At 44.7% G+C, this 24,291-nt stretch overlaps 1 protein-coding gene across 1 annotated transcript in view; it reads right to left on the bottom strand.

Moving 5' to 3' along the window:
- The window catches only part of PLXNB1 (plexin B1), a 3,809,096-nt gene that overhangs the window by 2,601,279 nt on the left and 1,183,526 nt on the right, over nt 1-24,291 (bottom strand). Inside the window, exons 8-9 of the mRNA XM_044078026.1 lie at nt 12,438-12,570; nt 11,549-11,705 (exon numbers count right to left, since the gene is read on the bottom strand). Of these exons, the coding sequence (XP_043933961.1) occupies nt 11,549-11,705; nt 12,438-12,570 (290 nt within the window). The remainder of the gene's footprint in view (nt 1-11,548; nt 11,706-12,437; nt 12,571-24,291) is intronic.

Here is a 24,291-nt window from a genome sequence, read left to right as displayed (position 1 = left end):
CGCATCCTGGAGATCGAGAGAGCACATCCAATTGTCCTGACCCAAAAGGGGAAAAATGGAGTGCAGTGTTACCATCTGGAACTTTGTTTTCTTGACCAATTTGTTCAGCCTGCTGAGATCCAAAATGGGCCTCCAGTCCCCCGTCTTTTTTGGAACTAAAGAACCTTGAGCAAGTGCCGGATTTGATTTGGTCTGCGGGGACTTCCTGGATGGCTCTTATTTCTAGCAACCTTTGAATTTCTAAGTTTGCTTGATCCCGAAGACTGCGTGGAACATCTGGGATTGACTGTTGTTTTCTTGTAAGGAGTGGTTGGGAAAAGGCAATTTTGTAACCCCTGGATATTACCGATAGTACCCCATGTATCTTCTGTGATTGTCTGCCAGGCTTTTGGGTACAACAATAATCTGCCCCCGACTGCCTCCAGAAGTGGAGTCGAGCCTCCCTTCAGGAGCACTAGAAGGGCCTGCCAGAGAAGGTATCGATGTCGCCCTGATTCTGTGGACCCCCCTTGCCACAAGATCAGAGTCTTCCATTATTATTTCCCCCTCTGTCCTTGGGGGGAAAAATCTCCACTTGTGTCAAGCGAAACTCCCTGGGATTTCCGGAACCACATCTTCTCACTCCTCTGACCTTCAGGGTAAGGTCTAGAGGGAGCGGAAAAACGTACTCCCATGGCAGAGAGTTTGCCATCCCGTTCACACCTGGTTAAGTCTCTCTCTTAAATGAGGCCAGAACAGTGACGAGTCTTCAAAGGGTGTGTGTTGGTAAAGGAGGACTTTAAGGGCTTTGCAAATTGACAAAGGCATATCCAGGAGCGTCTGCACAAGGCAACTCCTGTGCCTGCTGCCCTGCTTGCTCCATCTACTGCATAAGAGATCAGCCGCATGGAGGAGTTAACTACAAAAGTCAAGGTCGCAAGCTGTGAAGCCACCTTGCCCGCAGCTCCCTCAGCTGCAGGATCCTGTAAGGTATCTCCAAATTCCTTTAGGAGATCCCTCTGAAGGCATATAAGGTGGGACAAATAATTCAGCAACGTGAGAGTAAAGGCCACTGAAGAAAACATATGCTTCCCATACCTGTCCATCGTACGGGGACTCTGTTCGGCAGATGGACAGAAGTCTCTGCTAGTTCTTTTTTGGTGGCTGCTACCATCACCATAGCATCAAGAGGCACACCCTTAAACAGAAAAAGCTCGTCTAGCACAGTTCTGAATTTATTGGGCCTCCTTGGTACTGGTTCCATAGTTTCTGGAGAGCTCCACGCCTTCCAACTCACTAAGGCCAACAGTGGGTCAAAAGGCGGAGACACCCAAGAAGTGGAGGGTCGGGAACCAAATGCATCCAGGTACACAGACATATCCTCGGAAGGAGCAAGGGATTTCCAGTCACCCTTCTGCCCAAGGATTTCCAGGATGTCTGAAAAAGATACATTCTCAGAGGGGGACAGTGGGAAGCCTTCTGAGTTCTCCAAGTCCGTGTCTGATGTCAGGGACTCAGGGGAGTCCAAATACTTCCTCTTAACACTTCCTCTTCCAAGGGACCTCCTCTAAGGGGTGCTCTGGGGAGGTTTTGGAAGAGGTGGGGTCATCCAATGGGGCGTCCTGGAGCATGGGTTTCCTATACTTGGGGGGAGGTTCGGAGGCTGACACTGGCACTAAAAGAGAAGAAGCCAATGGAGCCATGGGCGGAGCGGTCTCAAAGGACAGCACACTCCTCTCATCACCTCGAAGGCACTGGAGTCCCGGCCTGAAAGAGCGTCCGGCTCCGAAGATCCCACAGATCTCCTCCGAACCGAGCCAAGCCAGACGGCTCTGAGGCAGATGTAGGAGCCAACCTCACCTGTGCCGAAGCTCAAAGAGGGAGAGAGTAGGGTTTGACAAGGGTCTGATGCCGCGTCTCCCCTCGGAGCCGATGAGAGAGCATCGGCCCCCAGATCCCTCGATAGACTAGGTTAATGAGGAGATTGGAGCAGAAGTCAGAAGCGACAGACCGGTAGTAATCAAACTAACGGTTCCACCACAACTTCCATGCAATTCGGCTCTAAACTTGAGAGATGGAGGAGGAATAGACAACGATGCTGGTAGGGCTGTCTGCGCCACTTCCTTATGGGCTGGGCTCGATAATAATTTAGCTAATGCAGGTGTCTTGAAAAGCCTCTTCACCACTCTCTCCACATCATCACCCAAAAGACTCCTGGATGACTGAGAGGAATGGGTGGAAGACCGATGACTGTTTGCTACAGACTGCAAGAGCGGAGACTGTGGAACAGACCGCACTGGTTCCAGAGAGGGAGACCTGGTTCTGTTGCGAGTCCTTACTGGCTCTGAGACTGCTGATGGAGCCGCCGGAGAAAAAGCCTTGTCGGAACCAACACTCTGATCCGACAAACCTGAAGCTTTGTCCTTTGCTTTGGATGGATCCGAAATCGGAGCAGACTAAGACAATGGCTTAGTGGACTTGTCCTGGTTTTTTGCTGGCTGAGTCCCCTCAGCAGAAGCATCGAATGGGCCCTTTACTAAGCCTTGCAAAATCAGTTTATTTTCTCTCTTCTGCAGGACCGGAGAACTGAAGGCATGACATATAGAGCACGAGTATTGCAGGTTAACAGCCCCTAAAGCAATATACACAGCTCATATGCCCGTCCATAAGGGACATCTTTTGGCAGCACAAGTCACACTTCTAAAAACTTGAAGGTTTTGACTCTTTAGCAGAATCCTTAGACATGGTACGAGACCAACGATCAATTTACAAGAAGGAAACTAACACTACACAAGTTAACTGACAAAATAAACAACCACAGAAAGACTTCCCTCCTTCCTTCTAAAAAAAAAAAAAAAAGTAGGGAAGGGGGGAGAGAGCCTCTAAGCAAAAACGGCAAACTCCCCCAATCGAGGAGAGCCTCTAACTTAAACGGCTGCTCCTAGAAAAGAGAGAAAGAGGGGGGAGAAGAGGGAAAAGCCCTTTAATTAACACAGGGATGAAAGAAAGGAGAACCCTCTAAGTTAAACGGATTCACAAGGACAAGGTAGGCCTAAAGAAAAATGATGGCCACAACAATAAACGGCTACGAAAGGTTAGAAAGAGTGCTAACCTATGAAGAACACTAACACTCAATAACTACAATATCTAACAACATATTTAACCAAATGTGTGAAAGTCGACCACAAGAAAAAACACTTAGCCCGAGACAGTATTCAGCAATCTTGAAGCTGCAAGCAGCAAACGAGATCTGGGAAACTACCACTAGGCATGTTGGGTTAGGGGCTAGCCTCGTGCCAGTAAAAGCTCTCGAGCTATAGTATACGGCTGAGTCAGAGGTGAGGACTGGTTCCAAACCCAAACAGCAAGAACGAAGGTGAGATAGGGACAACATAACATAAAAGCTTTTGACAGGGTGAACTGGGTGCATTTACAGGAAACAAGAGAGGTACGGACATGAATGTTAAAAGTTTATTATAATGGGAAACCATAAGAGAAAATTACAGTGAGACTATCAAATACAACTAAAATAAGAGACATGGGTGCCCATACTACTACCTGCACTGTGAAGACCCTAGCACAAACAATAAGGAGAGCGGAAATAAAAGAATATGACTGGAACGGAAAAGAAATTACTACCACCATTAAACGCAAATAATGTACTGTTAACTTTGACTCAACAGGACAGACACAAAATTATGGGAACCAGAGAAATCTGGTGCAAGACCAGGATATAAAGTAAATAAAAAAAAAAAAAAGCCATAGAGGGGGACAAGAGAGGTAAGTGAATGAAAGGAAAGAAACTCAGATATGGGCGGAGGAAATAAAATACTTAGTGATTTGACTGAAGAGAATGGCAGAAAGTACAGTCAACATATAAAAATATACAGGAAGATTAAGGAGCAAATTCAGAAACTGAAAGTCTTAAAATTAGAACTAGATGAGAAAGGGCAAGTAATACAGAGAAGTACAATTTCACAGTACTTATACCTTGGACAAATGTTCTGGTGATTATCAAGACAAGAGACACTGAAAAATATTAAGCATCAGCTCAAGGACTTTACATGGAAAAATGAGAAACCAAGACTGAACTGGTAAGTACTGGTTAGACCAAAAGACAAAGGATGGGTGCAGTAGATTTAAAGGACACTGACATGAGAGCAAATATCAAGACTACTGGATGTGGATTATAAATCAGTATGCAAAGAAATTAAATGGAGAAAATAAATGGAAAGAAAAGAAGGCCGTAACAGAAACGTTATTAGAGACACCTTGCAATGACTTGTAATTAAGCGGAAACAGGCAGAATATACTAGATACAATGTCAGGGAGTAGAGGAGCAGACGTGAAGACAGAATTATACCCAAAGGAGGAAAAAAAAAAAAGAAAAGAACAGAAAGCAAATGGTCACAGAGATGGAGAAGTAAGCAGAAAATTCACAGAGATGGAGAAGCAAGCAGAAAAAAGTATGATATTAATCGCCACTGTTAACAGGTAGCAGAATAAAAACATGGAGTGACAGAGAACATCAGTTACAGCCAAACCTGGAATGAGTAAATCAGGGGATGAGGAACAGATAGTACAGGACACACAATGGAAAAATGAGCTAGGGGAAAATATATTTCAAAATACATACAGGATAGAAAGACAAGAAGATTGGAAAGGAGGTTCACTGAATGACTAATAGGAAAAGGGAAAAGACAAAGATGGCTAGGAAAAAGCAGACAAGTCAGGGCAGGGGAGCAAAGGAGGAAATATGAGAGACATTCAGGAGAACATTCATCCAGAGGAATGAGAAAGATGACAGATATCAAAACAGGTAACAAAAGCACGCAAGTTCAAAATATTTAAGTGGAAGCGCTTACATAAGTATTTCTACACACCCGCTGTGACAGCTAGAATATTCTCCAATGCAACGAGCAGCTGTTGGAGAAGCAAAGAGGAGAGAGGAATGTGGATGCACATATTTGGGACATGTAAGGAAGTGAACAGTGATAACAGGGAACTGCTAAGAATTCAAGATCAATTAATAATGGGGCTGGGAGAGAGAGAGAGAGAGAGACAGACAGGAAGCTATCCAAGCTAGGATATAGGAAACACCTGAAGGAAGTTGTTGAAGGGCTAGTCGGGATAGTGGGGGAAAAAAAAAACAATAAGTAGGTGGAAGCAGAGCACCATTAACTGAGGAATTAAAAAGTAGTCCGAGTCAGGTGGAAGAGGCAGATGAACGGGGGGATAAAGGACATGAGAAAAATATGGGTTGAAGGAAGGAATCGACAAGGATGACAAACTATATAGTAAAGAGAGGGAAGACAGGAAAACGGAGAAAAATAATGGAACAGAATAACCCAGCACAAAAGGTGAAAGGATGGTGATGAAAAGGCCAGAAAAGGAACAAGGCAAAGAGGAGAAAAAATAGGCAAGCAAAGTACATGGTTCAAGATAAGGGGATGTGGGACTTGTATATCAATATGTACATATTTAAACAGAATAGAGGAAAAGTACAGTTTTGTACCTACCATAAATGTAGATGTTAGAGTGTTCACCCTGCTGCAGTCATCACACTTGGGTTATCCTGTCGTCAGGCGGTCCCACAGTCGGCCGGATTTTGAAAGTCTTGGTCCAACATCGGTTGCGGTCTTCTCATCCCTGACGTCAGTGCGCCAGGGGTACATATACTGCAAGCGACGCCATTTTCTTCAGTTTTTCTTGCCCCAGATGTCAGGTGCCCCCAAAAAGGTGATCCAAATTAGTACAAAATGGTAAGAACACTGTACAACCACAAAATCCCTTCAGCTATAAGGAAATACATCAGTAAGGCATAGCAGAGATTTAGCCAGTAGATCAGAGGGGTTGGAGGGAGGGTAACCCGGACTGCAGCAGGGTGAACACTCGAACATCTACATTTATGGTAGGTACAAAATTGTACTATGTTCATAGTGTTACCCTGCTGCAGTCATCACACTTGGGTTGAGTCCCAAAACTAAGGTAGGGTGGAGGTATCATAGAGGGTTAGTGGAGGCAATGAGGCCCTGCAGAACTGCAGTGGCGAAGTCTGCCCTGGACTTAGAATAAAGAGGTAAGTGATAGTGTTTGGTGAAGGTGTATACAGAACTCCAAGTTGCAGCTTCTAAAATTTCCTTGGTAGGAACCCCCCTGAGAAAGGCTGTAGAGGTAGCTGTTGCCCTGGTAGAGTGGGATCTAATGGTAGGGGGAACTGGTTTCCCATGATGGGTATAACAGAACAGTATGCAATGGCCTATCCATTTAGATATGGTTTGCTTGGATAATGCCCTCCCTTGAGAAGCTGTAGCATAGGATACAAAGAGCTGCTCAGTTTTTCTGAAAGCCTTAGTTTTATCCAAGTAGTAACGAAGCTGCCTGTGAATGTCCAAGGAATGCAGGAGTCTCTCACCATTGTTCTGTGGATTGGGGAAGAAAGAGGGTAGGTGGATGGTTTGATTTAAAGCTACACTGGAAACCACCTTAGGCATGAAGGAAGGATTAGTTCGTAGAGAAACTCTGTCGATGAAAAATGAGGAAAGGTTCCACTGCCATAAGTGCCTGTAATTCTGAGACTCTCCTGGTAGAAGTTATGGCCAGGAGCAGGGCAGTCTTCCAAGACAGGAACTGAAGGTCTGCAGAGAAAGCTGGTTCAAAGGGAGGTTGTGTTAGTTTTTCCAGAACAAAGTTGAGGTCCCATGTTGGTGTAGGAGCTCTTCTAGGTGGTCTAATGTTTTTTGCCTCTCTGAGGAACTGCCTTAGAAGAGGATTTGAAAATAAAGGTGGATTTGTGTTGTAGTGAGCTGAAATAGCTGAGGCATGGATTTTAATTGAGGAGAAGGAAAGTCCTTTGTGCAACATCTCAGCTAAATACTGCAGAATGTGAGGCATATGAGGCTGAGTTGCGTCTTTGCCTTTAGCTTGGTTCCAAGCAGAAAACCTTTTCCATTTGTCCGAGTAAGCCTTCCTGGTGCTTGGCCTCCTGGCTTCCAGTGTAACATCCAGTACTGCTTGTGAAAGAGGGGCAGGTTGGATGCTTAATTGATTTGCCATGCAGCCAGGTTTAAGATTTTGAGCTGGCTGTGTAGAATCTGTTTGTTTTGCTGCGTGAGCAAATGAGGTATTTGAGGCAATATCCATGGTGGGCTGTGAGCCATATTCTTCAATAGCGGGTACCAGTGCTGGCGTGGCCAGTCTGGGGCTATGAGAATCAGTCGAGGTTTCTCCTTTTTGACCTTCAAAAGAACCTTTGTGAGAAGAGGTAGTGGAGGAAAGGCATATGCTTTCAGGTTTCTCCAACTGAAGGAGAGAGCGTCCACTTTCCAAGCTTGATGGTGGAATGTCCTTGTACAGAATTTTGTCAGTTGGTAGTTTTGAGGACTGGCAAACAGGTCTATATTTGGAAGGCCCCATTTTTGAGTTATCATTGTAAATATTTGTGGGTCTAGTTTCCACTCGTGGGGATCTTTGATGTTTCTGCTTAGGTCGTCTGCTAATGTGTTTTTCTGTCCTGGCAGGAATTGAGCTTGTAACTGGACATGGTTGGCCAGAGCTGTGTTCCATAAGATTATTGCTTGCCTGCAAAGAGGGTAGGAATGTGTGCCCCCTTGTTTATGTACCACATTACTGTGGTGTTGTCCATCTTTATTGCAAGTTGTCCTGGCTGTAGTAGGATCCTTGAAGGCTGTCAGAGCTTTCTGTACAGCTAGCATCTCTTTTTGATTTATGTGCAGTTTTCTTTGTTCTGCAGTCCATAGGCCTTGAATGCATTGCCCTGCCATGTGTGCCCCCCAGGCATAGTCTGATGCATCTGTTGTGATAGTTTGCCTGGTTCAAGGTGAAAGGCTGACCCTTGTTGAGGTGACATGCCTGTGCCCACCACAGAAATTCCTGTTGAAGGCAGGGAATGAGAGATATCACTGTGTCCAAGCTGTGGCTGTGTTGAGACCATACGTTTTTTAGGTACCACTGTAATTTCCTCATATGCAATTTTGCAAATGGTATTATCAGAATGCTAGATGCCATGAAGCCCAAAGCCTGCAGAATTTTTCTTGCAGTTAATTGGGTCTTTGTTGCCATTGTCTTGAAATATTGAGTCAGTTGAAGTTGCTTGTCTGGTGTAAGATAAGCCTTCTGGGCCGTTGTGTCCAAGCTGGCACCCAGGAATGTCATTTTTTGTGAGGGTACTAGTTTTGACTTCTTTTCGTTTACTGTGTACCCCAGACAATTTAGTAGATGCTTCACAAAAGCCAGATGATGTAAGAGAATGTCTTTTCTTTCTGCTTGGATGAGGCAGTCGTCCAGGTATGGATATATTTGAATTCCTCTGTCTGCAGTATGCAATTACTGGTCCCAGGCATTTTGCGATCACTCTGGGCGCAGTAGATAAGCCAAAGGGCAGTGCAGAGAATTGATAATGGGCTGAAGCTGCAATGAAACGGAGGTATCTTATGCAACTTTGTCTGATAGGGACATGCAGGTAAGCCTCCTTGAGGTCCAACGTTACCAGTCATGCTTCCTTGCCCAACATGGGAAGTAGCTGCTGTAGTGTTAGCATCTTGAATTTGGGAACTTGTAAGTGTTGAGAGTTGAAAGGTCCAGAATTGGTCTCCAAGCATCGTCCTTTCTGGGTACTAGAAAGAGCCTTGAGTAAAATCCTTGGCCTTGCTCTTGTGTTGGTACCCGCTGAATGGCTCTCATGGTCATGAGAGCTGTAATTTGTTTTTGAGCCTCTGCCCTTTGATTTTGTGGCAGGTTTGGCATTCCTCTTTTCATTGGCAAGGTGTGAAAGTGGAATCTGTATCCTCGTAAAATTATGTCTAGGACCCATTTGTCCTTTGTGACCATGTGCCAGTTGTCTGCAAATAGTGCTAGTTTTTCCCCCCAAGGGGGCTGACAAAAGAGCTTTGTTTGGCCAGCTGAGGTGCAAGTCATTGAGTTTGCCTTCTGGTGGGTTGAGACCTGTCTTCTCCTCCCTTCTGGGTTGGAGTGCCCCATTGGCGAGGTTTATACTGGGCTTGTGGTTGTCCTCTGCCCCTTGGTCGCCTGTATTTACCCCTCTGAGGTCTGTCAGTGGCTGGAAAGGACCAATTTTTTGTTGGCCAGTTTCTGCTGAAGCGAGGGGGTTTGCACTTGTAGGAAATCTTTGACTGTCTGCATTGATTTCGCCTTATCTTCCATTTTCTTTAAAACTTCTTCTGCTTTAACTCCAAAAAGAACATTCTGCTGTAAGGGAGCATCTAGTAGTTTTGCTTTAACATGATCAGGCAGACTTTGTTCCTTTAACCAGGCATGCCTACGTATAACTGATCCAGTGACAACTGTTCTGCAGGAGGCCTCTAAAGATTCAAACCCACACAGTAAGGTATGTTATCCCACCTGCTCGGTGGCGTGCAACAAATCCTGTACTTCTTTCGATTCAGATTGTTGAGGGAGGGAGGTTATCTTTTGTTTTAACTGCGAAATCAGAAATTGCTGATACTTAAGCATATGAAATTGACAATTTAGTGCTCTCATAGCTAATGTGGCTGAGGTGTAAACCTTTTTCCTCCACCTGTCTAGTGCTCTTGAATCCCTTTCAGAAGGTACTGGGTTTTTAGCCATGGAAGCCTTAGCCCCCTTGGGACCCTGGGAGATAGTCTCTGGGTCAGCTACTGGGCTTTTGTAAAGAAATTTGTGGGAATCAGGAACTCTGTAGTATCTGTCAGGCTTGGCCGGAGCAGGAGGTAGAGAGTCTGGGTTGAAACTGGATTCTAAATAGACATCATCCACAATGTCCAAAACAGGAGGGATGGCTAGAGGCCTGTGTTGGGAGAGTAAAAGAAACTCTCTGAGCCTTTTCTTGGAATCAGAGTAATCCTGACCTTCCCAGTGAAAATGTTCCTTCATAGTGTGTAAAGTTTCCCCAAAAGAGTAGTCTTCAGGAGGAGAAGCTGAGGGAATAGAATCCTCAGCATCAAAATCTTCATAAGGAGAGAAGGAATAGTCTTGGTCCTCAGAGGAATCCGAAGAAATAGAAAGTTGCTCAGAGGAAGCAGAATCTTCCTCTTGTCTAGGTCTTTTGTCAGGAGGAGGCTGAGAACCCCTGATAAGAGAAATCAAATCTTCAGTCATTTTGAGCATCTGTTTCTTAGGCATAGGGCCTTGAACAGGAGACTGAAGTGTAGTCTTTTTTGATTTAGGAGTCTTCGACTCGGAAAACGTTTTGACTATAAGAGTCATCGGTCTGAATACGCCTTCAGAAACCAATCGCGTTTCTGAAGCACTGACGTCCTTGGAAGGTAAATCGTCGGAAGGGCCTGAAGTAAAAGGCTGCGTCGGCCTAGTACATTCCATCAAAACTGCGGTAGTCAGGGGCTGCGGAGCCTCACTGAACTGGAGAACTGGAGACCGGATCAACCGAGGTCTCGGAATCGGGCTTAGGCCTGGGCTGTCGGTCCTTGTCCCTGCGCTTTTTGTGCACGCCGGTAGTCGGTAGCTCCGACGGTATGTTATACTTAAAATTTTATACCAAAAAAGTGTCATGCGAAATCATATCGTCTTTTAATAGTACGCTTAATAGTACAAAAACGACAAGAAGTGACGTCGTGATCAGGGCCTAGGCAAGGTATACAATAAGAATGAAAATCCTTATGAGGTATTTGCTTCCCACAAGAAATACAATTGTTAACTTTTTCTGACATTGGTCTGAGGCAAGAAAAGTTTCCCCAATGGGGTACTTAGCTTTATAGAAGACTTTGGTCTGAAATTTGAATTCGACAATCTCAGGAGTCGGCCGACCGGCACTTGCGAACTGCTTCTGCTTCGGGCACCGCGCGGCAAGAAAGACTGAAGAAAATGGCGTTGGTTGCAGTATATGTACCCCTGGCGCACTGACATCAGGGATGAGGCGACAGCAACAGACGTCGGACCAAGACTTTGAAAATCCGGCCGACTGCAGGACCGCCTGACGACAGGATAACCCAAGTGTGATGACTGCAGCAGGGTAACACGATGAACATCTGCAAAGGGAGAGAATAAGGGGAGTAATTACGAGAAAAGTAAATATAAACAGGGCAGGTGGTTATCAAAAACTTGAAGAGGAATAGAAATAAAAGTGACCCAAAGAAAAATAAAATATCAAATGAGAGGGTGTAAATATAGATTTGTAGTTTATCACTGTAAAACAATATAAAAGGGAACTGCCGACTCTGGGCTAAGGATTTATGTTAAATAATAAATAGATGAAATAAACAGTGTGAAATATCATTTGTTAGTATTAACAGAGTAAAATGGGTCAGCTGTAAGCAGAGACAATAAGGGCATTGTGCATGAGGACTGTTTGTGATGTAAATGGAATAAAGAAAGAAACAAAAGCAGGTTCATAAACATAAATAAACAACATCCAAAAGGCTGTATTTATAGGTATGTGTTTTACAGCTGCATGACACCCCTTCTGAAGGCTACCTGTTGCAACTATCTAACCAGGAACTGAGGTCTCCCTCCCATCTCCCAATTCAGGAAAATATTAGAATGCGACCATTATCCATGCTTGAAATTCCAGCACTTAAACCTGCACAACACTGACCTTCTCCACTTTTAATAGGGGGAACCTTGCTTGGCTCAGGAGATGGACAGGTGACTCCTTCCTCAGTCAACACAGCAGGGCTTTCATAGTCCTCAAAGTAACAAGAATATGACTCCTCTTCATGCAAGACTGGCAGCTTTGGAACAGCTAGAAAGACCTGAAAATAATGTACAGTTGTGTGAACACCTGTGTCACAAGATAGGAAAAACATACAATATGTTGCACATTAGTACACTTCTGGCACAGTCCTTACCTAAGTCTTACTATGTGGCAAGTTTAACTTAACAAAACTCACCTACCAGTTCTGTTATCTCTGAAAGTACATGTGGCCTAACTCACCACACCTACTTAGTATTTCAAAATACTGTGCAATGTTTGTTCATACAAAGAAAGACAATGCAACCATGCACAACTTGCTTTGAGCTTTACATTGGTACAAATATCCTGATGCAAGATTTCAACTTCCATACTCAAAAATCTAATTACTGCAAAAGTAAACAATGACTGCACCCTGCTTCCATGACAGTTTTTATGTAGACGGTCTTTCATGCATCTACCTGTAAAAAGTTTTACTCGTATGACAATCTGCATGATTGCTATGTTAAGTTTTTCTGTATAGTTTCATAACTTTTAACAGAGATCACCCATCTTTCTCATGCTCAGTCCGCAAGTCACTGTAAGCACCTATAAGACAGCTTACATCTCTCACACTATGTATGAATCACCATTCAGTTCCATCTATAATGTATCAGCAATGTCCACACCTTCCATTAATTCTTCCATACACAGAACACACCCTACTTCTATCTAGTCAATTTTACTGTAAAAGGCCACAGTTGCTATTCTCATACATTTCAAACTTTTATCAGTGCAAAACTAAGTGGCTCACATTTCTCTTTTCCTCTCTGCTGATATTTGCTGGACTCAGAGTCAGGATGCTCAGACACTGTTGTTCACTGCTGTAACTCCAAAGCCACTGGTTGCTTTTTGCAGCTCTCCGGCACTCTGATTGCCTACTACACCTGTTAAAAATGAAAGCAACACATTTAGCAGGTCACACAAGTTAAAGAAATGTGTCTGCATTAACAAACAATCCAAAATTAACACATGTAAATAACAAACAGAAAATTATCTCAGTTAGTAGCTTTATGTATAAAGTACTACTGTCCAACAGAAAGTTAGTAGAAAATTTTAGCAGTTGCTATTTATAACTGCCACCGAAAAAAATGAGAGGTCATTGAATGCACTACAACCAGTATACAAAAGGAGCAGTCTCCCATTCTGTTCAGTTTCCCAATAAAACCCCATGCAGCTTGCTATTAGTAACAAAATGCACATTTGTTCTGTTCAAGTGTACAAGAAAGCACGACTCCAACTCATAATGTGGCTGATATGGTTGTAAGCAAACATCTAGTGCAGTGTAGACCATAAATAATGTTTAATGCCAAAATACCAAATTCTTTTGTGATTTTGGCACTATACGTTATTCATGGACTACACTGCTCAGTTAGCTGCAACTATCTAACCTGGCACTCTGCCTTCTCCATTCTCTTGGTCTGCTCCAATCAGCCTCTATGAAAAAACACATTCATTCTGTACACAAAGTCTGATGTGGTATTCACTTTTACCAACATTATCTGTTCACCCAAATGTTTCAACAATCATTAAAATCATCATCATCCCTATTTTTGTATGAAACCCACCCACAAATAGGTATCCTTCTGCACAGAGCCTGACCCATCAGACCCTAGGCAGGGTAATGACTTGGCACCCCCCATATGCAGCCATTCCAGTGTCCCATCGGCAACACAGATGGAAAGTTATGGTAAGACATAAGTTCTTTATCTGATGTTGTCAATCTTCATCTATTCTTGACTTGTGGGACAGAGTCCCCACCTACCTTAGATCCTGGGTGGCCTCAAGGAAGAATATTCCTGAAAACCATAGAACCCCTGGAGACCATATCCAATTTGTAATGAGTAAAAGTATGAGGACTAGCCCACGTTGCGGCTGCACAAATTTCTGACATGGAGGATGTCATGGAATGAAACACCCAATGTCACCGTAGATCTGGTAGAATGTGTCTTGGCTAGCAAAGGAAGCTTCATGTTAGAGTTTCTCATAAATGAAAAATGAGATTTCCTAACCACTTGGACAGTCTCACCTTGGATACTGGTTTGCTCAAAGTCGCACTGGCAAAGGACACAAAACTGATATGACAGTCTAAATTGTTCAGTTCTAGTCAGGTAGAAACTCAACTGCCTGTGAACATCCAGAAGGTGCAGGCAAGTACTCGTCTTTATTTGAAAAATTTGGAAAGGATACAAGTAAGTCTATAGATTGATTGATATTGGTTTGTTACATCACTTTAGGGAGAAAAGTAGGGTTCATTCTGAGACACAGTCGCTGTGGAAAACTAAATACGGGGCTTTAGAGCATAAAGCCTGTAATTCAAAGACTTGCCTTGTTGAAGTGACAGCTATGAGAAACAATTTCTTTCAAGAAAGGAATTTTAAATCACAAGTCGCTGCAGGTTCAAATGGAGGTGATGTAAGCATCTAACACAAGAGTTACACCACATGGCAGAATAGGGTCTTTGAAAGGGGGGGCTTTAAGTGAATTGTACCCTTCAGAAATACGTTACAAAGTCTGTGAAAAAAATTAAAGGATGAGTTCTGATACCGCTACAGAAATTTGAAATCGCTGCTAGGAAAACTAACAGTAGAAGCAGAAGCTATTTTACTAAAGATGGTAGCAAGAAACTCCAGAATCCTTTCTACTCGCAAAGAAAAAGGGAGACTCTAGACCATTGTCAGAGGCCCATATAGAAAATCTCTTACATTTACTAAGGTAGACACTCCTGGTGGATGGTTTGTGGGATGCCATCAAAATGTGTCACAAGGGAGAAAGAATACCATTATGCCTTGCAACTTCAGGAACGGGGGAAACCAAGCAGCCAGCTTGAGAGTCTGAAGACTGGGATACACTAGTTCCTGGGGGTGGGAAAACAGATCTGGATCTGGGTCCAGAATCCAATGGCGGTGTAGTAGATGAGGCCCAAAGGAAGGGAAACCATATCTGTCAAGGCTATTAAGGAGCAATGAGGATCACTTTGCCTCTCAACCGAGCTGCTTTCTTGAGAAAAAGAGGGATCAGAGGGAAGGTGAGAAAGGCATAACGGAGACCCAGTGGCCAACCGTGGAGAACAGTGTGCTTGGGGGACCTCCCCTGAGGGAGAATTAGGGCAAAGTAGTTTCTGCACTTCTTTAGGAGAGAAGCAAAAAGGTTGCAGCAAGGCTGGCCCCAGAGAAGGAAGATCTCCTTAGCTACTCTGGAGTTCATAGACCACTTGTGAGGCATGAGGATGCATCTGCTCAGTTTGTCGGTCATCACGTTTAAATTCGCTGAGATGTGCATTGCTATCAGAAAGCGGTTGGAAGCTATAGCTCATTGCCACACATGAAGGGCTTTTCAACATAATGGATAGGATTTTGCCCCCCCCCCCCCGTTGATGTACCAGACTATCGACATGTTGTCTAACTGTATAGTTATCACTGCTTGAGGTAAGGCAGTGTGGAATGCTTGCAATGCCAGAAGCACTGCTCTTAACTCTAGAACATTGATATGCAAATTGGCCTCGGAGGGGGACCTAGTGCCTTTGACTGTCTTCCCAAGACATTACCCCCACACCTGGGAAGCATCTGTGGTCACTATGGCCTTGTGCTGAGGGGGAATAAAAGGACAGCCTAGAAGATTCTCCTCCGAGTGCATCCACCAGGATAGGTCATGCTTGCATCGACTGGATATGAAAACCAAATGGTTCATAGGGTAGGTTGGAATGGTCCATTGGTTTTGCAAGTAACCACTGGTGGAGTCTCATATGAAACCTTGCCAATGGAACCAACGTGTCCACTGCTGCCACGGAACCCAATGCCAGCAGAATAAGATAACCAGGAGTTTTGTCTGAGTGAAGAACAGGAAGGATCTGCGACTGAATTTTCTGTAGTCTGTGCAGTGGGAGCGATGCTATGCAAGAGATGGCGTCGAGGTGAGCTCCGATAAATTCCATGTCCTGTGTGGGAGTTAGCTGAGACTTTGTAGGATTGATCGTTATGCCCAACTGAAGGGCTAGATTCAGAATATAGTTTGTAGAAGTAGATGGCTGGTGGGAGTGGTAAGGAGCCAGTCACGTAAGTAAGAAAAAACTCGGAATTCGTACAGTCTCAGATGGGCTGTGACTGCTGCCACACATTTTAACACTCTGGGGGCTGTGGTGAGACCAAACGGCAGCACTCTAAACTGGAAATGACTGGCTCCCATTCGGAAGTGTAGATACTATCTCAAGCATATGTCCACCCTTATGTGGTAATTAGGGTCTTGAAAGTCGATGGAGCACATACAATAGTTTTTCTATAGGAAAGGGAGAATTGACTGAACCATGACCATCCAGAATTTTTACTTGGACAAACTTGTTCAGTACACAGAGATCCAAAACTGGCCTCCAGCCCCGGTTTTCCTCAGCACTAAAAATCTTGAGTAAAATTCGGACCCTAGTTGGTCTGGTGTGACTTTTTTGATGACTTTGGTCTAGCAGCTTTTGTACTTCTACTGCTGCTTAAACACTCTGACTGGGTGGAATATTGGGAAGTCTTGCTGGGGATCTTGGGTAAAGGATGAAGGGAATTAGATAACATTTGGACATGAGTCTTTAGCACCTATGCATCGGTGGTTATGCGTAGACAGGCATTTGGGTACAAGGAAAAACTTCCAACGACTGCTTCCAGAAGTAAGCAATCGGGCTGCACTTCAGGAGCAGTGGTAGGGTTGACCAGAGAATGAGACCATTGGAACCCTAATTCTGTGGACCACCCCTGCCTCTGGTATGGCGTCTTCCACTATAACTCCACCTTCTGCCCCGAGGGGAGTTTGAGCCACATCTGTCCTGGAAAGCCTTCGGGGACTTCTTGAACCACATTTTTACCACTCCTTTGATTCCTGGAGTACGATCGCTAAGGAGTGGAAAAACATATGCCCATAGCAGGCAATCTTTCCATCCTTTTCACACCAAGACAGTTTCCTTTACCTTGGGAATAAACAAAGAGGACCCATAAAAGGGGGCACTGACAAAGGAAGACTTGAATGGTTCTGCAAATTCCCAAAGGACATCCAAGTGTGTCACCGAATTGCAAAACCTGAAGCTGCTGACCAGATGGCTTAGTGGTTAAGGTCTCAGTCTCCCATGCACAAGGTTCGATCCTGACCTCCGACCAATGCCTCTTTGAAGTTTGCATGTTCTCTCTTAGTCTCTGTGGGGTTTCTCCCATGTCCGAAAAACATGTTGAGTGCTTCCATCTCAAACTCACCAATAAATGGAGCTGTGGGCAGCAGCACAGACTTTACATGGTGCCCTATAGGGGGAAGAGTTGTACAGACCAACCGCTTTGGGCATCTATTGTGGTGTGCAGTATCCTCAAGACAGGAGAACACGGATCACAGACTGCACGCTGTGGCAGAGGCAGCCACTAGGCGGTGTAAAATATGGCTTTAGGTGATTCAGTCATGTCGACTAATGTAGCCAAAAGTGGGCATGGGTAGTTGCCAGTGATGTGGGTTGAGGCCCCAGCCTATTCTGACCCACTCCAGGGACCCTTGCTAATGGTGGGAGGGATACATGTGCCTCTATCGGCTAGTGTGTGCCCACCATAACGCCCAGCAGCCCTGGGACAATAAGCTACTGGCTGGCCAGTGTCTAGTTGCCCATCCTGGGTTACCTGGGATAGCTCTGTTGAACGAAAGCTGGACGTAAAACCAACCAACCTGCCAAACATGAACTGAGAATTGCTATGCTTAATGTAGGCACTGACAGGACGCAGCTTGGAAGTGGATGACATGATGATATGGAGAAGGCTGGACATCCTATGTATCCAAGAGACGAGATGGAAGGGCAGAGCAGCAAAGCCAGTTGGCTTGGGATCCAGGGTCTACTACTCAGGTGGAGGGCAGGCTAGCAAATGGTGTAGGAACTGTGGTGAGAGGCTTCAGAAGGCAGTAAAGGATATCCTCAGAATTAATGACATACTCATGGCAGTCAGACTCCAGTACAACAGGGCAGTATTCATAATCTCAGCCTATGCCCCAAAGCAGGGTTGTGACAGTGAAGAAAAGAGTGCATTCAGACAGCAGTTGCAGGACTTACTAGATAAAGCAGGACAACATGAATTGGTGTTGATAATAGGTGGCTTGAATGCACATACCAGGACAGACGGAACAGAATATGAGGACTGCCTGGGTCCACATGGGTGGGGCAACAGGAATAGAGGAAAAGCCATTCTAGACATTTGTCTGGCAAATGGCTTGATAGCAGCCAACACATGGTTCAGAAAGAGAAACAGTCACAAGATCACATACAAGAGTAGTCAACATACAACTCAGGTAAGACTTCCTCCTAGTAAGGAAAAGGCACCGAGGTAGAATCCATGATTGCAAAGTCAGCCCACAGCATAAACCACTAGGTGCCACAATCAGTTGCAAGCAGTGGTCAGAAAAGGCTCTAAGGTCAACAGAGACCAGGCTGAAGACCTGGAAGTTGACTGGAGAGAAAGTACAACAGTTCAAGGAATTGCTCAGGGCTCTAGCCCCAAGAAGAGGAGGAAATAGGTGTAGCTGAAGAATGGCACTGCCTAAAAACAGCATGCGTTAGGATTACAGAAACGATATGTGGCCGAGCCAGGTATGTAAATAAGGTACATAAGGAAAGCTGGTGGTGGAATTCAGAAATCCAGGAAGTCGTTAAAAGAAAGGAGTGCAGGAAGAAGTGGGAGATAGAAAAGACTGAACAGGCTAGGAAGGACTACTGGTTGGCTAACAAAGAAGCTAAGAAAGTTGCAATAGCAAAGAATAAGGCATTGGAGGGCACTCTAACAACTTCTGGAAAGTGACTCAGTAAGGGGCACAAAGAACCTATATCAGGTTGCAAGGCAAAGACAGAAAGATAAAGAAGATCGTCAGACATCCTTCATCATAAAGGATGCCAGCAACAACCTGCTCACCAGTCCAGAGGAAATCAAAGGCAGATGGAAGGAGCATTTCCAGCAGCTTCTGAATGAAGAGAACCCCACAGAAGCTGTACTGCCCCAGAAACAGCCTACAATGAGAGAAGAGGAGCCCCCCCCAGAAGTAGTAAGAACAGAACTAAGGAAGATGAAGTCAGGGAATGCAGCAGGCTCAGATGAGGTCACAGCAGATATGATAAAGAAGTTGGGTGAGACAGAGGAGAAATGGCTCCTGAGGGTACTAATAGTAGTGTGGAGAGAAAGGTGTACTCTAGATGACTGGAGAATAAGCATACTCATGCCAGTGTACAAGAACAAAGGGGACATCCACAACTGTGGGCAGTACAGAGGCATCAAACTCTTATCACATTGCATGAAAGTTCTGGAGAAGGTGACTGATAGATACGCAGAGTAGTAGAATCTAAGATGGGAGATGAGTAATTTGGATTCAGATTAGGATACAGTGCAATTGACCTGTTTGCATTGAGACAGATACTTGAGAAGAAGCTACAGATGAGGATATAATCCAACTGGGCATTCCTAGACTTGGAGAAAGCATGTGACAAGGTCCCAATAAAGCTGATCTGGGAAGTACTGTGGTGGTTTGAAGTCCAAGAAACATTGGTAGAGTTAGTGCAGGCTATGTACAAGGACCCAACGACTCAAGTACGAACAGTGTTCGGCCTCACAGAGGGGTTTCCCAGTGGGAGTGGGTGTACATCAGGGTTCAGCTCTGAGCCCACTGCTGTTCATACTGGTGATGGACTACATTATCAAACAGGTTGGAGGGGGCAGATCAACAAAGCTGCTGTATGCAAACAATGTGGCAGCACAGGCAGACTCTGAACCAGAACTTCAGCAAAGGATAGGAGAATGGAATGCAAATCTGAAGGCGCATGGGATGAAACTAAGCACAGATAAGACAGTGGCAATGGCAGCATATTGGGGAAATCAGAAGCAGCTGAGAATAAGGATAGAAGGGAAGCTAGTGGAACAGGTAAAAAGCTTCAAGTATGTGGGAGGGGTAGTTGAGAAGGGAAGTCTGAATGAAGAGGTCAAAGCTAGAATCAGAGGGGCTGCAGCCAACTGGCAGAGAGTATCAGGTGTAGTCTAGGACAGAAGAATGCCAAAGAAGCTGAAAAGTAAAGTGCACAAGACAGTGGTGCAACCAGTACTACTGTATAGTACAGAAACCTGAGCAGTAAAGGCAGAACAGTTGAAGAAGCTAGAGGTGATGGAAATGAGGTACCTGAGAAAGGTGGTAGGATGCAGACTATGGGACAGACGAAGAAATCGGAACATAAGAGCAGAAGCCAAGAAGCTCCAATTGCAGAAAAGATCAAAGAGAACAGATTACGGTTGGTTGGGCACATGTGTAGAAAAGCAAAGACAATATGGTGATTTGGGACAGGCAGGAAGAAGGTAAGAGGAAGCAAGGACGTCCAGCAAAGAGGTGGATGAATTGTGTGAAAGAAGATCTGTGACGGTCAGGCATGAATGTTGAAGAAGGCAGGAGTGTGGCACTGAATTGAGAGAGTTGGCAACAGTTAACACGATACCCTGACCCCATGTAGAAAGATGGGAAAAAGGGGGCTGATGATGAAGTTGCTAACCCGGTCGCCCCTTTGGCTGCATGCGCAATGAGCCTCATGGATGAGTTCGAAACAGACTCCAGGGTAGCTAGTTGGGAGGCCACTTTTTCCTGGAGCCTCTCAGCCACAGCTCCAACCATGGTATTTGACAGCTACTTAACCAGATCCCTCTGGAGCCCTGTAAATTGTGCCAAGAAGTTTAAGGACCTGAAAGAGAAGGTAGATGATGCATAAACCTGCTTTCCAAATTTGTCCATCATCTTGGACTCACGGTTCGGGGGATGGACAGAACTTTCCTAAACTAGTCCTTTTTTCATGGCAGCCACTACCACCACAGCATCTACTACCAAGCCCTTAGCCCAGTGTGGTTGGTCTTCTGAAGCAGTAAGGATTTTGTCCGGTCTCCAGGGAACTGGTTCCATGGCATCAGGTGTCTTCCAAGCAGACTTGAACAATTAGTTTAATGAAATCATCAGTGGGTGGGCTCACCCAGGAGGTAGATGGGCATGCACCAAAGGCCTGCAAGTACACAGATTCCTCCAAGGAAGGGTTTTTGGAATTCCAATCACCCCTCTGTTTTAGGATCTCTAGAATGTCTCCAAAGGAAATGTCTTCTGGAGCTGACACTGGGGAACCCTCCCCTTCATCACAATCCATGTCCTCTGTGATGGATTCTTCAGGAGAATCAAGGTGCTTCCTTTTACGATTCCTCCCAAGGGGGCTCTCCTCAGTGGGGACATCTGAGGAGCACTTGGAAGAGGGAGTGCCTTTAGAAGGCCAATCTTTCGAGCATGGTGCATGCTGTCCAAGAGTAGAGGTTGGTGGCTCAACTAAAGAACTTAGGATCACAGGGAGAAACTCCAATAAACCCAGAGGCCACAGGAAACACAGTACCTAAAGCCCTTTCCATAACCTGAAAGGCAGGACTCCCTGAGGAAAGATAGCAGTCCAGAACTGAAACAGACAAACGCGGAAGTGGGATCACACTCTGCCCTGACAGCCCCCTGACGGACCAGAACCAAGGAAGAGTCCATTGCTGGAAGCAGCCAAAAGGGACCCATTTGGCTCCATGGAAAAATTTGGAGCAAGCTCAAATTACCTGGGCCTGATGGCAAAGAAACGGTCCCAGGGATCTGATGGTGCCGAAGACACCGAGGGAGACAGGGCTAGACTCTGTGCCAAAGACAAAAGTGCTGTCAGCACTGAAGCCATCAGTACCTGGGATGTTGAAGTCGAAAACTCTGAAGCCTGCATCAAAGTTAGAGGAGGAGAATATGTAGGGGTGGGCAGAGAAAAATCCACTGCACCAGGGGGGAGAGCGGTTTGAGAAAAGGACAGAAGACCCCGGGCTGCACGATCTGATCCACCAACCTAACATTGGGCTCAGAAAGACTTCTGGTGAAGTGCATGGATAAGCCAGAAGGTGATTTGGGTCTTTCCATGAAAGGACTGGGGAGCTGACCATGGAACGGATCCAAGGATGGCGAATAAATAGACCTAGATTCTGAGGATGACAATTTTGGTACCGTCTGCACAGAGGGTGAAATGGGCACTGAACTGGTCAATGTTGGAGCCATGGTCAAGGTCGGAGCCGTAGTTGCTGTATTAGGAATAACTGTCTTAGCTGGTGTAGAAGGCATCGGTGAAGCTGTTAGTGCTGGAGATTTTGTCTGCTCCAAGAGCCTTGGAACCTTAACTTTTGGTTGGGAAGATGAACACTCGGACGTGTGCTTGTGTTTCTTGACAATCAGTGTTGATGGAGACGTCTGCACTGAAGAGGATTTGGGTCCAGAGGCCTGAGACTGGTCGGCCTTGTACAAGCCTTCCTCGAAAGGGGCTTTAAGGAGCCCTTTGAGGATCAGTTTATTCTTTCTTTCTGCCAAGGTTCTATTACTGAAACCTTGGCAGATGAACAACCCACACAAACTGGGTACACCCAAACAATAAACGCATTTTTCATGATTATCCGAGTCTGGCATTTTCCTGCCGCACTCAGAACATTGTTTAAAGCCCACTGTACAGGATTTTTTTCTGCCAAATCTAGCAAAGGGAAATAGAAAGGCGGGTGGGAAAGAAAGCTCACACACACAATCAACCCCCTTTCCCCCCATTTTTTTTCTTCTACATGGGGTCGGGGTACAGTGTTAACTGTCGCCAACTCTCTCTGTTCAGTACCACACTCCTGCCTTCAACACTTATACCCGACTGTCGCAGATCTTCTTTCCCAGAATCCATCCACCTCTTTGCTGAACGTCCTCGCTTCCTCTTACCTTCTTTCTGTCTGTCCCAAATCTTCAGCAGATTGTCTTCTGCTTTTCTGCACATGTCCAAACCACAATAAACTGCTCTCTCTGATCTCTACTGCAACTGGAGCTACTTTGACTTCTGGTCTTACGTCCTCATTTCTTAGTATGTCCCATAGTGTGCATCCTACCACCCTTCTCAGGCACTTTATTTCCATCACCTCTAGCTTCAACTGTTTTGCCGTTACTGCCCATGTTTCTGTACCATACAGTAGTACTGGTCACATCACTTTCTTGTACACCTTACTTTTCAGCTTCTTTGGCATTCTTCTGTCTTAGACTACACCTGACACTATGCCAGATGGCTTCAGCCCCTCTGATTCTAGCTTTGACCTCTTCATTCAGACTTCCCTTCTCCTCAACCACCTCTCCCAGATACTTGAAGCTGTTTCCCTGTTCCACTACCTTCCCTTTTATCACTATTCTCAGCTTCTTCTGATTTCCCCAATTTGCTGGCATTACCACCATCTTATCTGTGCTTACTTTCATCACATGTGCCTTGAGTTTTGCATTCCATTCTCCTATACTTTGCTGAAGTTTTTGCTTAGAGTCTGCGTGTAATGCCATATCGTCTGCATACAGCAACTTTGTTAATCTGTCCCCGCCAACCTGTTTGCTAATGTAGTCCATCACCAGCATGAACAGCAGTGGGCTCAGAGCTGAACCCAGGTGTACATCCACTCCCACCGGGAACCCCTGTGAGGCCGAACACTGTTTGCACTTGAGTCATTGGGTCCTTGTACATAGCCAGCACTAATTCTACCAATGTTTCTGGGACTTCAAACCACCGCAGTACCACACAGATCAGCTTTCTCCAAGTCTAGGAATGCCCATTTGTACTCTTCCTCATCTCAAGCTTCTCAAGTATCTGTCTCACTGCAAACATCGGGTCAACTGTACTACATAAAAAAAGGAAAAGGCACTTCTTGGAGGACGACCACAATCCAAAATTCAAACTTTAATTACACTTGTAATAAAATACAAACAAATATAAATACACACACTAATGCTTCACGTTTCACCGCGTTTTCGTCTTGTATAAAAAGGAAAAAAAAATTCATCAAATGTGAGCATACCACTATACCACTTTTTATATCCAATGAACCCTCCTATAAACCTATTATCCAATCATTTACAAGCCTAAAGGAACCACAATACATAAAATTAGGAAAATGTTAAACACATAATAACATTTCTATATAAACATCCTAAAAGCAGATATATTACAAATCTAACATCTAAACCCACTAGTGGTCAAGGAGGTAAACAAAAATATTAAAAAAAACAAACTTGTGTGTGTGTTAAAAAAAAAATACTTTTACTATGTCTCTCACTGTCCAACACTACCATCTACTGGCCAAACCATACATACACTGTTTAATGTTTAGCTGACCTAAACTTAAGCACTGATAAGAGTATCATTTAAACCAGGGACTATTAGCTTCAGCAATAATCTGCCAGTACAATTCCCTGTGCTCTAGTCTCGTCTCCCAAGGGCCACCCCTTAGATCAAAGGGTACTATTTCAATTACAAAAAAGTTTAAGTCTGCTCCCATACAAGTCCGGGTGTGCTTAAATAATGCATTATTCAGATTCTTTTTCTTCATGTCATACCAGTGTTCATAAATTGTTAATCTAAACTTTGTCAGTTTTATCTATGTAAAATCCATCGCAATTAATACATAAAGCGATCTACACTACTCCTCTGGTATTACAACTGGCATAACCTTTACTTCTAAAAGACCCCTCTACCACTTAAATATAAAATATAATTTGCCTTTATATATGGACATTGA

This window comes from Protopterus annectens, chromosome 7.part0 (genome assembly GCF_019279795.1).
Source record: "Protopterus annectens isolate FY-2018-M chromosome 7.part0, PAN1.0, whole genome shotgun sequence".
Taxonomy (NCBI): Eukaryota; Metazoa; Chordata; order Ceratodontiformes; family Protopteridae; genus Protopterus; species Protopterus annectens.
The sequence above is the reverse complement of the archived record's forward strand: the minus strand, read 5'-3'. Positions and strand labels throughout refer to the sequence as shown.